General features: G+C 41.0%; 1 protein-coding gene across 1 annotated transcript in view; it reads left to right on the top strand.

Annotated features, from left to right (window-relative positions):
* Nucleotides 1-7417: 7417 nt before the first annotated feature.
* Nucleotides 7418-15308, top strand: part of Tcea1 (transcription elongation factor A1) — a 35147-nt gene continuing 27256 nt past the window's right edge. Inside the window, exon 1 of the mRNA XM_055603272.1 lies at nucleotides 7418-7709. Coding sequence (XP_055459247.1) covers nucleotides 7647-7709 — 63 coding nt within the window. The 5' untranslated portion in view covers nucleotides 7418-7646. The remainder of the gene's footprint in view (nucleotides 7710-15308) is intronic.

Here is a 15308-nt window from a genome sequence, read left to right as displayed (position 1 = left end):
AAGATTAATCTCAGCTGTGAACAAACCATGTCAGACCCCACAAAATAGCAAACACCACCTATATAAGGGGATGAGCAATTGGATAACCATAGACAAAGCATTTTCATCTAAACCTTATACCTCATACAAAAGTTAAAAACTTGGCTCTTTCAGTAAGCCTGTCAGAAAAAAACAAGCAAGAGTGGGTGTGGTGGCACACTTTTAATCCCAGAGAGGTGGATTTTTGTGAATTCAAGGCTAGACTGGTCTTGATACCAAGTTCCAGACCAGAGCTACATAGTAAGAACCTGTCTCCAAAAACTAAGAAATGTTTGCAAACTTGATAAGTAATATAAATTATTTAACTATATCTTTATACATTAAAACATATTTTTAAAAACATGAGATGTTTCACTGAGAAAGTTTCATATATATATATATATATATATGATAAGAAAAGATGACTGGTATTACAAACCATAAGGGAATTGGAAGTTGGGACCACAGTAAGACTTAATAAAATAATAATAATGGGGCTAGTGAGATTGCTCAGTAGGTAAAGGCACTTGTGCCAAGTCTGATAACCTGAGTTCAATTTCTGGATCCCACGTGCTGGAAGGAGAGGACCAACTAAAAAGAAATTCTCTTTGTTGTATATGTGCCATGGCATGTGAATATATGCATAAATATGCAGAAATAAATGGGAAATTTTAAAAATACTTATAATGCCAAGTACTGATACATATGTAGAGAAATTGGATGTCTAATACATTGCTGGTAAGAATATAAAATGGTATAGTCATTCCAAAATGTATGGACATTTCTTAAGCTGTTTGAAGGAAATGTTAACGATTAGATAGAAAAGAAATAAAATTGGAGGAACAACAGAGTCAACAAAACTAAAAGTTTTTTTTTTTCGAAAAGCTTTTGCACTAAGGAAAATAAAGATTTACTTTCTTAGTTTGGGTTACTATTACTGTGATGAAACACCACCATCAAAGCAACAGGAAGGGATTTCAGTTTATAGCTTATACCTCAAGATAATAGTCCATCACTGAAAACTCAGGGCAGGGGACTTGGAAGTTGAAACTGATGCAAAAGCCATGGAGGAGTGCTGTTTTTGGCTTGCTCCTCAAGGACTGCTCAGCCTGCTTGCTTATAGAACCCTGGACCATGAGTCTTCAGATGGCACCTCCCACAATGGGCTTGTCCTCCCATCAATTATTAAGACAATGTCCTACAGGCTTTCTTTTTAATCTTATGGGGGCATTTTCTTAATTGAGCCTTCCTTTGCAGATGACTTTTGTCAAGTTGACAAAACTACCTGGCACACTTTCTGAGATAAGATTAGAATATTATAAACAACTCTTTGTGAGAAAAGGGGGGCTCTGGGTAGAATGTCTGACGCTATAGGTCCAGGCCACAGTGCTGTAAAGATAATAGATAACCTAGATAAACATGAGAAAAATTCCTATAAAAATAGAAACTGCCCAGACTGGCTCCAAGAATACAGAAACAATGAGCTTGGATCCATTAAAAAAAAAAAAAAAAAAAGTTCAAGAGGTGATTGAATTCTACCAACTAAAGAATTAACACTAAGGATAAAACCTATAAGAGGCCATTGTTTTGGTTAGTCCAAACTGACTAGAGCCCAGCAAAAAAATGCTGAAATGGAGCCACTTATCCCAAAGTTTTCAGCTACCAAACTGAAAACTTTATCTTGACCTTCCCAGAAATATTGGGGGTGGAGGTTGTCAAATTCTCTAAACAAGCCAGTTTCAGTTAGGATAATATAGTTCACTCTCCTTAACCTCACACAAAGGTAACAATGCAGATTTCTTTTTCTAAATTGTTCTCTGTTCAAGTTTACAAGGAAAGTAACCAATCTGATTTTTAAAATTATTCTTTAATATCTGCTTTCTTCATCTTTTTTCCTGTCTCTAACAGCTCTTGTTCTTAACCCATCCGAACATGTGTTCTTCCCCCTCAATGGAATGGAGTTTTATTGACTCTAAAAAGCTGTTGTAGTCAACTGAGATCTTCACATTGTAATTCTGTCCTTTCTACAACAATACTTTTCAACTATATCAAACTACAAGAAAGAACACCTCTTTGAAGTAGTCTATGAAACCAGTATCACCAGGTACTAAGGCCACACTATAGGCTTCCGTTCTTTATCAATAAAGATTTTTTAAAAATCTTAAACAAAATGTAAGTAAACCCAATCTAAAAGCATACTTAAAATATTGAGCTATCCACAATGTAAGAGTGGTTCAACATACAAAAGCAACTATTATGCAACACATTAATAGTGTTAGGGGGTTTTTGTTTTTTGTTTTTAGAGAAGCTATAGAGAGAGAAGGCAGAAAGAGAGGCTTGGTCTGACCTTAGGTGGGACCTTGTTTATTCACCTTGAGGGGACATCTTGTTACCTGTGTGTTTGGATGGCCAAATGGTGGGGGGATGACTTAGGCAGCAAGGGAAGCTGGGAAGTAGTCCTTCAGCAGGAAACTAACAAATAGGATAAAGGAAAAGTAGCACCTAATTCTCAACAAGTTACGAAAAAGCACCAAATTAGAAGTAGGAATACTGAATGTGTCTATAAAAAATAGTGGACATATATGTCACAAAGGAAACATAAAACTTTCTCCCTAAGGTCAGGGACAAGGAAAAGAGAACTATTTTTACTTGTATTCAACAGCACACTGAAAGTTAAAAGTTGTAGGGCTCCAGCAATAGCTCTGCAGTATTGTGAAGAGACTGGAATTCTGTAGACCCACCCAACTTTGGGCTAGTTTAAGCCCTCTGAAACAGTATTTTTGCCCACCTCTGTCTAAACTGAAATCTTGTGACTAATATAGATGAAGCTTTTCAAATCTTAGCAGACCATTAGTTTCCACCAACCCAAAAGGTTCCCACATCTTACTGTAACCACTCTGATGTTGCCACTTGCCTTGATTTATAACTCTTGTAGAACTATAAGCTTTCATGCAACTGCTTCTACTTTGGAACATGGAATTTGGGATAAACTAAATCTATCTTCCTGGCCATGGTCTCAAAATGGCTCAAGAGTAAACTATATCTTACTGCATTTAAGAAGAAAGCTGTGGTTTTTACATCAGTACTTTTTTGTTTGTTTTTGTTTTCTTGTGTGTGTGTGTGTGTGTGTGTGTGTGTGTGTGTGTGTGTGTGTTTGAGACAGAGTTTCTCTGTGTGTAGTAGCTCTGGCTGTCCTGGAACTTGCTCTTGGCCTTGAACTCACAGGGATCCACCTGCCTCTGCCTCCAGAGTGCTGGGATAAAGGTATGCACCACCACCTGCCTGGCTATTTTTTAAAAAGCAATGATGCTAGATATAGTGACAGGCCTTGTAGTCCTCTCACTTGGGAGGTAGAGGCTGGAAAGCACATTCAAGGTCAACCCTAGTTAAACAGTAAGTTATTCATGTTTTCTACCCATTTCTAAAGTTCCAAAGGCAAAAAAACAAAAAACAAAACAACCACCACTCTGAGGGACCAATGAATTTATAAGGTTTATTCAGTGCATGGATGATCCTAAAGCAGCCACAGAGCAAAGTATGCCCCTTCCCTACCCCCTTCACATAGATAACTGCTTCCCTAAGGATAATGGAGCCCCTTCCCCAGGATCCTGAAGCCAACTGTAATTAGGGTAGAAATGCATACAATCACTTTGGGGAGGAGTGTCTGGATATTCAGGTGAGGGTCTAATGATCCTGGCTCCTGCTTCTATGGACCTTCAGCAGTCAACACACTCAGCTATGATGAGCTTTTCCAAGCAGGTACAAATGAACTCATGGCAGCTGTTTGGCTCCATGATAGTGGTGGTCAACAGACCAAGGCCTGTCTCAAAAAACAACCTAATAAATCACGAGAGCGAATAAACCAACAAATTTTAAAGAGAAAAGATCAGTACAAGAACATTGTGTGAACACTACCAATAAGAGCAACTAAGACTCCATTTACAATCACATTCTAAACACTAAATAAATTAGCCATAGTAAAGATTCCTTAAAAATTATATTGCCAAAAGAATCTAAAGAAGCTCCAGATTAATGGAAATAACTTTAATGCATTAGAAGACAATATAATTAAAATGACAATGATCACTCTTCATGATCTTGGGTCTGGCAATTGCTTCTGAGATTTGACATTACTATAGGGCACCAGATACAAAAAACTCCCAAGATAACTGTGTAAGTCCTCATCTTTATTCACTGCCAGCAAAGCTGTCCCAGGCAGAGTATCAGGAAGCAACCTCGACCATCAGTTTTGAGTTCTTAAAGGCAAAGACCACAATCGTGACATATACAGAAAAGCAGATGTGGACATTGCAGCAAGCAAGCACTATTTACAGAAGTGGAGAAATAGTTAAGTGGTCACGTAGTTCCCATAACTTAGGTCAGTGTCACACTGTACAGGAATTTATGGCTGGTCTAAGTGACCAGACACCAGGAGTACTTTCACACAATATCAAACTATAGTTCAGTAGCAAAAGGGCAAGTATTGAAGAAAAAGATGAATGGGAAGATACTGCAATAACTTTTTTTTTGGGGGGGGGGGTCAGTATGTCCCTTTTTGCTACTAAATATCTATTTTGGTTTCCTACCACACTTCATTTAGTTCCTGAAAAAAGACACAGACCTTTTAGATTTATAAGTTTTAAGGCACAATAACTAGGCAGGTATCAGCCCTCTATTTTGCTATTTCCTAGCTACACACCCCAAGTTACTTACCAAATTGTTCCTGCCTGGGCTAGATCTGTTCCATCAGGCCAGCCCTCATGGCCACATGCTCCTGTTCCATACTGTTCCCATGACTACTTCCTTCTCTCTGGCTTCCTCTCCACACTGTGGTCCTCATCTGACCACAAGCATGGGAGCCTAAGCTCTGCCTACTTCTCTTCTACCCAGCTATAGGCTGTCTAGCTTTTTCATTAACCAATTAACTTTAAATTAGGTAGAGCAAAGTTTATACAACAAAGATGGGTGGGTATATTTGAGAATTCACTCCACTAGACTGCAACCAGATCTTGGGAGCCAGTATTTAGCATTTGAATACATAACACCAGACCAACTTCCAAGAGGAAGACAGCCTGCATGATGGGGAAACATTCCCTAAGAGTTGTGTCCAAAATATAAAAACTATAATGCAACAAAGACAATCCAGGTACAAAATAGGAAAATAGGGGCTGGAGAGAGGGCTCAGAGGTTAAAAGCACTTGCTGTTCTTGCTGAGGGCCCACATGGTGATTTACAACTGCCTATAACTCCAGTTCTGGGGTAACTGATACCCTCTTCTGGCTTCTACAGGCAAAAGGCATTCACACATAGACATAAATAAAAATAAATCTTAAAAACTTAGGCAAAATTGTACAATTTTTGGAGGTGATAAATGTATAAAGTGAGGGCATGACCTTTCCAAGGTATTATTGAAAGGAAGAAGGTCTTTATTTTTACTTTATTATTTTTGTTTTTCTACCAGGGTTTCTCTGTGTAGCCTTGGTTGTGCTGGAACTCTGTAGACCAGGCTGGCCTTGAACTCAAGAGATCCACCTGCCTCTGCCTCCCAAGCGCTGGAACTAAAGGCATGCATCGTCACCACCACCACCCAACTGAAAGGGAGGTCTTTATTGTTGATATGAGGGGTACTACAGCCAGAAGCATCATGAAGAGTCCTGAGCAGGGAGGTAAAGTAGTAGACTAAACACGGCCAGTAGAATGGACGGGGCTATGAGAGGGGTGGGTAGGTGGAGAGAGATAAGACCAAGAGAAGGTACCAAGAGAGAGTACCAAGCACCAAGATGGTGCAACAGCCAAAATGACAGGGTTATATAGGAATCAGAAGCTGTGGAGAAGGAAGCTCATGAGCTGGGAGAATTTCAGAGTAGGGAGGCTAGGATGAGAAGAGCTGAGAGGAGCCAGGATGCCAGCATGGACTCTATAACAGGTTCATGCAATGCTGAGAGAGCATGGAGGTGTGCTAATGGGTACCATTTGTCCTGATTTCTTCTGGACCTGACAATAAAATTATGGAAAACCTGGGAAATGTCTAGTGGTCATAAACACACAGCACTTGTCATTCTGTAAATGCCTCAGACTTGTACTTGAAAACAGTAAAACCAGGTATGGTGGTGCTTGCCTGCCATCCTAGGAGGATCAGGAGTTTATGGCTAACCTGGGCTATACAGAGAATTGAGGCCAGCTTAGGCTACAAAGACGCTGTCTCAAAACACAAAAGTTAAAATGGCAAATTTATGTTTATCCTACCACAGTTAAAAATTAATCAGCTTGGGGCTGGGGAGCTAATTCGGTGAACAAGAGTACTTCCTTTGCAAATGTGAGGCCCTGCGGATCTGAGCTTGAATTCCCAGCACCCATGAAAAAGCTGTGCATAGAAATGCATTCCTGTAACCACAACTGGGGGTCTAAGAGAGGCCTATCTTGCTGCCTAATCAGCCTAGATGTCAACCTCAAACTTCTAGTTCAGTAAGAGACCCTGAAAGAAGACACTCCCCATACGAACCCTAAAAGGCTGTTAGTATAAGAGAGAATCTTATTAGGTGGTGGATTTTGATTAATGGTAATTAATTGTGGGATGATAATAACCGAGAATAGTATGAACTGGCAGTCAATGGTTTAACAGGGCACAGACCTAGTTTCTCATCTGCATATGAGAAAAATTCTTCTCTCCCCACCCCTTTATTACCTTACAAGGATATTGAGGGACAAGGACAAAGATAACAATGGAAAGCATGTGTCGTGGGTGAAAAATGCTACTGAACTGTTTCATTTCAATCGAAACTGGTCAAATGGAATTTACTGTTACCCTGGGAAAATGTACTTTATTTGCTCATTAAATGAAGCCTAAAGTGTTAAAGCACAAATATACCACAGCCTTCTTTCATGCTTGGTGACGCAGGTTTAATTAAACACGATATGTGTTTTAGGTAATTTTTCTTCATTGGGGAGAACACATTCTGAGGCTCAAAATCTGTAATGCTCACTGGCTCCTGATTTATTAAAAACTTTCACACAAGGAACAAAGTAAACGACCCCAAACAATACATATGTCAGTTTTCTACCTTGGCTTTTGGTTAGTCACAATTCTCAAGGCCGTCATCTTCTAAGTCGGTTTCCATCAGAAGGTGAGCTGGCTCGAATAGCCGAGGCCAACAGTGGGTCTCCGTGCTCGAGCGCTTTAAAGCCGTCAGCCAAGGCCTACTCCTCGGCGTCCCAAAAGGCGCCGAGCCGGAGCGATTCCGTTGGAACCAGTAGCTGCCTATCGTCAAGTGCTGGACTCCGGCCGCCGTGAAGACCCTGGCAAGTCCCGTTCCAACTCCCCAGCAACGCGAATCCCGGCAGGGCCGGAAGTTCCGGAACGGTGGGGCTGGGAACAGGTTAACAGGACAGCGCGCGCCCGCGAGTGCGATCTCTCCCTTCCAGGCCTTCGCGATCGATTGATCGCGCCTGCGCGGCACGCGCGGCGCTCGGCTGGCGGAGCCTGGGGGGCGGAGCTTTTGGCCTCCGCCGTCGCCGGCCGGGTCTGTGAGGAAGGCCTAGGCCGTCGGCTTCCCGCCTTGTTGGGGCGCTGCGCAGCTTCTCTCGCTTCCTGTCCGCTGCGGCCGGGCGCGCGGAGGCTTTCCGGAGCCATGGAGGACGAGGTGGTTCGCATCGCCAAGAAGATGGACAAGATGGTGCAGAAAAAGAATGCGGTGAGCGGGCGGGTCCCCGGGGCAGGCCGCGGCCGGGACCGCGCCACCGGCCCACGCGGGAGCCCGTCAGGGCCGGCGGGCCGCGCTCCCTCCCGGCTTCCACGTCGGTGCCGGCGACGCCCGCGCTGAGCCCGGGCTGGGAGCCCTCGGCGGCTGAGGGAGTGGGTGGCGACCGCCGCCGGTTACCTTAGAGCGGCCTCGCTGGCTGCCGCGGTCCCTTTCCGGCGGGCCGTGAAGTGTATTCATCCCAGCGCTGCCTCAGCCCCGCCGGGCAGTTTCCAGACAGAAAACACCCCGTCCCTTAGCGCGTAGGCCTGGGTGCAGTGTGCAGGACAGCCGTGGTGGAAGACCGCACTCAGCAGCCGGCCGCTGGGCGGTGGAGGTGGTGCGGAGGTGGTGGCGGGCCGGGCATGGCATGGGCTGGCCATTCATTGGTCTGTGTTTACGAGTCCGCAGTGTGGACCACTCTGCATCCCTGTGCTTCCCACTTAACCTCTCTGCAGCCAGCTCCGCCAGAATTTGTTCTTCCGGACTCACCGCGTTTTCCTTGTCAGTGTCAACCAGAACTTGTTCCCATTTGTGAAATAAAAGCCGTAAGGGAGATGCTTACGTTCGTACAGCGCTTTAGAGTTACAAACCTCTGCAGAATTCTTTTGTCGCTGGGATACAACTCTGAGTGCATGGTCTGTCCGTTTTATGAGACCGAGTCAGAGATAAAGTACTGTGTAGTTTTGGTTAAACCAAGAGCTAGCTGATTTTCCCCTCACTGGCAGCTTAGGAATTAGTATTAATACCAAATAACTTACGATTTCAGACAACACCCACATACACAGTTCTTCTTTGGCTTCAACAGGTGCATTGCCCAGCACTTAATTTCATGCCCTGTTAATCTGTATTTGCAATTTTGGTCTATTAAAGTATTTCCTGTTGGTTTTCTGTTCCAGATATTAGTCTGGTCGTTTATCTTCCTTACTTGATGGGGCCATTTCATTCCTTGCTTTGAAGAGATGAGTTTTGGTTATATGATAGGTTAAACTTTTTGGGGGGAAGGGGGAATTTAAATTGGGAAACTTCTTTCTCTTCCTGGAGTTCCCTGGCTTGCCACAGTGGAAGTTCTCAGGGGGTGGGGGAACAAGTCATTAACTGGATAATTTATTTTCCCTAATCTATCAGGACAAACTTTAAGTCATCTGTTTCTGATAGTGTAAAACCTTAACCAGTATGAAATTTCCTTTGGAAAAGAAAGACAAACCTGTTTCTTTTAATTGCCTTTTCTTTCATTTTCCTGTTCTCTGAAATTCAAACAGGCTGATGAAATAAAGGGAAAGATCAGAATGACACTATCGCTCTAAAGTTTAAAAACATTAACATTTATGTGTGTGCACAGGTCACAGGACAACTTGAGGATTGTCTTGGAACTTGCTCTGTAGACTAAACTGACCTCAAATTCAGAGACCCTCCTGCCTCTGCTTCTAGAGTGCTGGGATTAAAGGCATTGTCCTGACATCTCACTTTTTTGAATTTTTGTTTTGTTTTCGAGACAGGGTTTCTCTGTGTGGCCTTGGCTGTCTGAACTCATTTGTAGACCAAGCTGGCCTTGAACTCACAGAGATCTGCCTGCCTCTGCCTCCCTGAATGCTGGGACCATAGGTGTGCACTACCACACCAAGTTTGAACTCACTTATTAAGTTTGAAATCAAGTCCCTTTATGTGTTGATCTATTTCTCTGGCACTACCCACCAACACATACATTTTGAGATAGGTTGTTATAATGTAGTCCTGCCTGACCAGGACCTTACTGTGTAGACCAGGCTGGCTTCAAACTCCCAGAGATCTGCCTGCTTCTACCTCCTGAGTGCTGGGCCACAATCATGCCCATCTCCAACCCCCATATTTTTATGTGTTTGTTTTGTTTTGTTTTAAAGACAGGGTCTTGCTGTGTAGCCCAGGCTGACCTGGAACTCTTGGGCTCATATGATTCTCTTGATTCAGTAGCCTCATAAAGGAGATTATATGCATGAAGTATATGTAACAGGAGCTATTTTTAAATTATTTCAGACTATAAAAATGGGACCTGCTGCAGGGTATGGTGGCAGAGGCAGGCAGATTTCTGAGTTCAAGGCTTGCCTGGAGCAAGCAAGTCTAGGATAATGAGGGCTGTTACACAGTAAATCTTGTCTCAGGGATAGGACAAGAGGGGAGATGGGAACTGCTTGAAGCATGATACTTGTCATTAATGGACAAATCTAGGTATGGTTTTTGATACTTCATTTTAGTAAAGCTGTAGAAGAGGTGTCAGTTAAAAACAGCTACCAGTTATTGAACTAGTACTCCAACATTTTCTGCTAAATCCAGGACTGACCAATCTTACCTCTTTTATTACACAGATAGTTTCGCTAGGTTAGTAGTCCCATCCTATGAAGGTGAATTTGGAAATTTAAAACACCCTTAGAACTACTGCATAAATTGTCTCTGCTGCTTTTGGAAATTTATGTCAATGAAATTATATAGTATGTAGTGTCTTAAAACTTACTATAATGTTTTGTGTTTTGTTTTGAGACAGGGTCTCATTGTGTTGTCTTGATTTGTTAAGAAATCTTGGATTTTTTTTTTTTTTTCAATATCTTGAGAAGCTGGCTGGGAATCTAGGCTCATGCCACCATGCTCAGCTTACTATCTGTGTTTTAAAGTCCAATTTATATTGTATCTTGTTAGAGTCATTCTTTTCTTTTGCAGAATAGTATTTCATTGTACCGATGCCTATATCAGAATTTGGTTCATCTTTTGATGTATGTATGTGTGCTGTTTCCACTTAGAACTATAAAACTAATGTTAATATTCTTCAGGACTGGTTGCATTGTCTTACTCTGTGGCCTGGCAAGGCTGCATCCTTCCAGGGGGAACGTGATCAGAGAGACTGCTACTGAGTTCATGCCAGAGAAAGCCCCTGTTCCCCTTAATAGGAATCCCACTTGGGGACTGAGTCTGTGGGCTACATCTGAGCCAGGGTTTTAGGTTCTCTTCATGAATTTTCCTTGGTTGGGGTATAATTCTCTTCAAGGCCCCCAGGGCTCAGTTTTTATTTGTTTGTTTGTTTGTTTGGTTGGTTGGTTGGTTTTTTTGTTGTTGTTTTGTTTTTTTGTGTTTTTTTTTGTTCTGTTGGTCTCTTTTTAGAGCTCCTGTCCCCTCCATGTCTTTCTACCTCCCCCTTCTTTCATACAATTCCATGAATTCTGCCCAGAGTTTAGCTATGAGTCTCAGCCTCTGCTTCAATACCTCAATCAGTAGAGTCTTTCAGAGACCCTCTGTGGTAGGCTTCTGTCCTGTTCCCTGTCTTCTTTTGCTTCTGATGTCTGTGGTGTTTGCCCTTCTGAATGAGGATTGAGCTTCTTTGCTAGAGTGTTTGCACAATAAAGATGTCCTGGAGTTTCATTAAAAGTATATATACTTATATCTGTGTTGACATGTTTTTATTTGTATTAGGTATATACCTATACTGCCTCATGTAGTGTCTATATGAAACTTATTTTTCATCCTGGCATAGACTCCTGGGCAAACACTGCACCCCAAACCTACTTAACTATTTAAGATGTAAAAAAAAAATTTTTTTTTATTCTTGCCACAAAGTGGCTCATATCACTTTACATTGCCATCAGTAGTGTTTGACTGTTTCGATCTCACCATATTGTTCTAGTACTTGTTGATATTTGTCCTTTAAATTACAGTCTATTAGTGAAATGCTATGGGAATCTTTTCCATATTTACTGGAAATTTGTGTGTCTGTTTTATAGGAACATCTATATAGGGCCTTTACCACCATCACCCCACAACCCCCAGCTTTCTCCTGTGTCAGGTGTTTTCTGTTTTAATACTTGTGTACCTTGCCATTTCATTTACTTACTAGCTCTGTTATTCTCTTCATTATGTTAAAAGCTTGAAAAGAACAACTTTTTAAATTAGGAAATAACAAGAGTATGGATTTGAATTTAGGTCTGGGGAAAATACTGCACATGTTTTTAACTCTTAAGTCCCTTGTACCTTTTTCTGTATGTGGAAAAGAAGGATGTTTGTATCCTATAGTTTTATACAGATTAGGTTCCCTGCAACTTTGAATGCTGTATTTTGTAAAAGCACTTCTGTTAACAGCATACTAAAAATGTAATAAAATAGTGTGATAGTTGTAGTTTATTTTTCAGTCAGTGCTGTGAATTAAATGTGGCTTTGGAAGTTACAGTCATTTCTTTCTTTCTCTTGCATCATTATCTATAGAAGATGCTGCAATGAACTTGATGCTAGGAGGTAGATAACTAGGAAGGGATGGAATACAGCTTCTAGTTTGGTATTGAGTTCAAAAAGCACATCTGTCAGTGGTAGGTCAGAGGAATGGAAAACACAGTTGTGCAGGGTTACAAATTGTAGAGGTTTTGTTGTTTGTTTTGTTTTAATCCATGTGGCAGGTTTGGTAGAAGAGTACCAGGTTAGCATGTGTGAGGCTCTGGGTTCAATTTCCAACATCAAAATAAATTCTCTGAAATTTTATTTGCTGTCTTGTTTACTGCTGTGTTCACATAGAATGGAGCTTATTGTATAACATTAAGAGTATTTGCTGAAGGGCTAGAGGGATGGCTAAGCTATTAAGAGCACTTGCTGCTCTTGCAAGGAACCTAGTACTCACTTTGGGCTTTTATAGTTCACTGTAACTGCAGTTCCAGAGGATCAGTTGCTCTCTTCTGGCGTTGCAACACACACACACACACACACACACACACACACACACACACACAGTCAAACCTTCATATACATAAAATAGGGAAAATTTTGCAGTATTTAGTACAATCCCTGGTACACAGTAACTCTCAAAGGTAAGTTACATAAATAGAGGCTACGATAGTTCCTCCATCTGTTAAAAACTTTTGGAATCTTGAGATTTCCACAATTTTTCAGATTACCAAGGTATTATGAGACCTCATAAATTATGTGATACCCCTAAAAGGGATTTGGGTAGCTCCTAGTAATCAGACATTAGCATTTCGTTAGTAATGCAGTACATTTAACAGTAAGTGAGCTGAGTAGAACCGTTATATCTTTTGAGCTTAGCCTTTTCTGCAAAATAAATTTAAGACTCTGGTTTGGAAATTTTTGATCTGGAGGGAGTTTAGACATATGCACATAAGGAATTCGACCTCATTTGTACTAAAAAAAATGTTTAGAAATTCTTTAAGATGTATTTATGTATTCATTTATTTTACATATATATTTGTGATCCTGAGTATATGTACATGCACCACATGCATGCAGGTTTCCATGAAAACCAGAATACTAGGTGCCCTGGAACTGGGGTTGCAGGTGATTATGAGCCACATGAGTGTGTACCACCAGAATTTTTTTTATTAATACTAAACTTTAAGCCAATGTTCTAACAGTATTTCACTGTATTTAGTTCACTCTTAGTGTACAGAATTTTAGCATAAAGAGGGATTTATTATAAAAATCCTTTATAATAACCTGTTTCATAATTATTCTTTGGTTTTTTTTATAAGTTTATAGTTAAATTAGTATGTTCCATATTGATGTTGCCAGAATACATGTTAATACCATTTTATTCTGGAAGGTCAGGGCTGATATCAGATGACTTAAAATAATCATGAGTGGAGATCTTTTCTTGGTTTTATTTTTAAAAAATTACAGTACAAGGGGCTGGAGAAATGACTCGGCAGTTAAGAGCACTGGCTGCCCTTCAGAGGGCCCAGGTTCAATTACCAGTATCCATATGATGACTCTAACAACTGGTTGTAACTCTAAGTCGCAGGGAATCCAACACACTCTTTTGGCTTCCAAAGTCACTGGGTTTGCATGTGGTGCTTTACACATGTAGCCAAAGCACCCATACACGTTTTAAAAATACTAAAAATTATTTTTAGGAAATAAAATATACCTTACCTTTTTTCTATAGCATGCACGAGGTTTGGGATTTTTATTGTTCCAAGGTATACTGTGCTTTTATTGATTTGAAAGGGTGCCTCATTTTCATATTGTAAGAGTTTGGAAGGCAGCATGAGTTACATATATAGTTTGCTAGATGGCTATTTGTAGTGTAGTGTGTACTTTCACAGCAGATTGTCAAAACTTAACGGAGAGAGGGCTGTTGAGATGGCCAGTGGGTTTGCAGGGCAAGCCTAACAGCATGAGTTCCATCCTTGAACCCAAAGTGGGAGCTGAGAGCCAACTCTTGAAAGCTGTCCTCTGACATCCACAGGTGCACTGTAGCATGCAAGCACTCCTACTCGCTCTCACACATATGCATAGTAAGAAGAAGAAGAAGAATGACTTGCTTGCAGATTCCATATCATTAGCTTAGAATACCATTGGACCCCAAGAAAGTAAATAGTTATAAAAAGAGTGGAACTAAAATACAGCTCTCCGTACTGCAGAACTAGCCTAGCATTAGTTTTCTTAGGGAGTGTTTCATTACATTCATGTCTGTGTTTGTTTTGAGACAAAGTATTCCCTTATGGCCCATATTGGACGTAAATTTGTGACGCACCTTCCTCAGTCTCCCAGCACTAGGATTATAGGCATGTTTCAGCACTACCAGCACCATCACTTCATTAGTAGTCTTTATTTATACTTCTTTTTTTTTTTCTTCCTGAGACTGGGGCTCACTGTGTAATCCTTGCTGAACTAGAGCCTGCAAAAGAGCTGTTTGTATGCCTCCCAGGTTGTAGGATTAAAGTTTTGTGCCACCTCACCCAACCCTCTGTAGAAACAAGACATTATCTGAATCAAAAAATAATATATCAATGTCTGGTTCTGAACATGAAGTATTTTGGCAACACCTTAGCTGATTTATTTCGTTCATATTTTCCATTTTATGTATGTAAGAGGTAATAAATAATAAAAATAAAAAAATTCATGTCTAAAACAATTCTTCGGTTTTGTTGTTGGTTAGTTTAACAGTATCTCACTACATAGCCCTAGCTGGCCTGGAATTCTTTATCTTTATGTAGGTCAAGCTGACCTCCAACTCTTAGAGATCCATCTGTCTTAGCCTTCGGAGTGCTGCAATTAAAACTATATATACACGATCAAAACAAAAATTTTTTCAGTAAGCATAAGAAAAAGGAATTATAAGACAATGTACCCTAACTTAAAAGTTATTTTTGAGCAGAGGAAATGGGGCAGGGGTAAAACATGAGGAATAGAGGTTCCTTCCCTCCACCCCCCAAAAAAAACAAAAAACAAAACATGTAAAAAAGACTGGAAGTGGATATGGTAGCTGTTTGTAGTCCCAGTGCAGAAGGTGCAGACAGGGAATCCTGGAGCAAGCTGGACTACTGAGTTGAGCAAGAGGCCCTGTCTGAGTATGTAAGGTGTGAAGGGACTCAGGGAGAATGCCTGGTGTCAGCCTTAGACCTCTTAGGGCTGTCTGACACACAGGAAAATATACACCCACATAATACGCATAGAAAACAAAATAACCCTCCTCCTGTTTTCTTTCTTTTTTGCTGTTAAAATGTAGAACATTAATGAAATGATTAAGTAACTGTTTTAGGTGGAATGAAATTGAGTGAATAGCAGTGTTCCCACCGTGGTGGTTTA

This window comes from Psammomys obesus, unplaced genomic scaffold, assembly GCF_907164565.1.
Source record: "Psammomys obesus unplaced genomic scaffold, mPsaObe1.curated_primary_1811, whole genome shotgun sequence".
In the NCBI taxonomy this organism is placed as follows: Eukaryota; Metazoa; Chordata; class Mammalia; order Rodentia; family Muridae; genus Psammomys; species Psammomys obesus.
The sequence above is the reverse complement of the archived record's forward strand: the minus strand, read 5'-3'. Positions and strand labels throughout refer to the sequence as shown.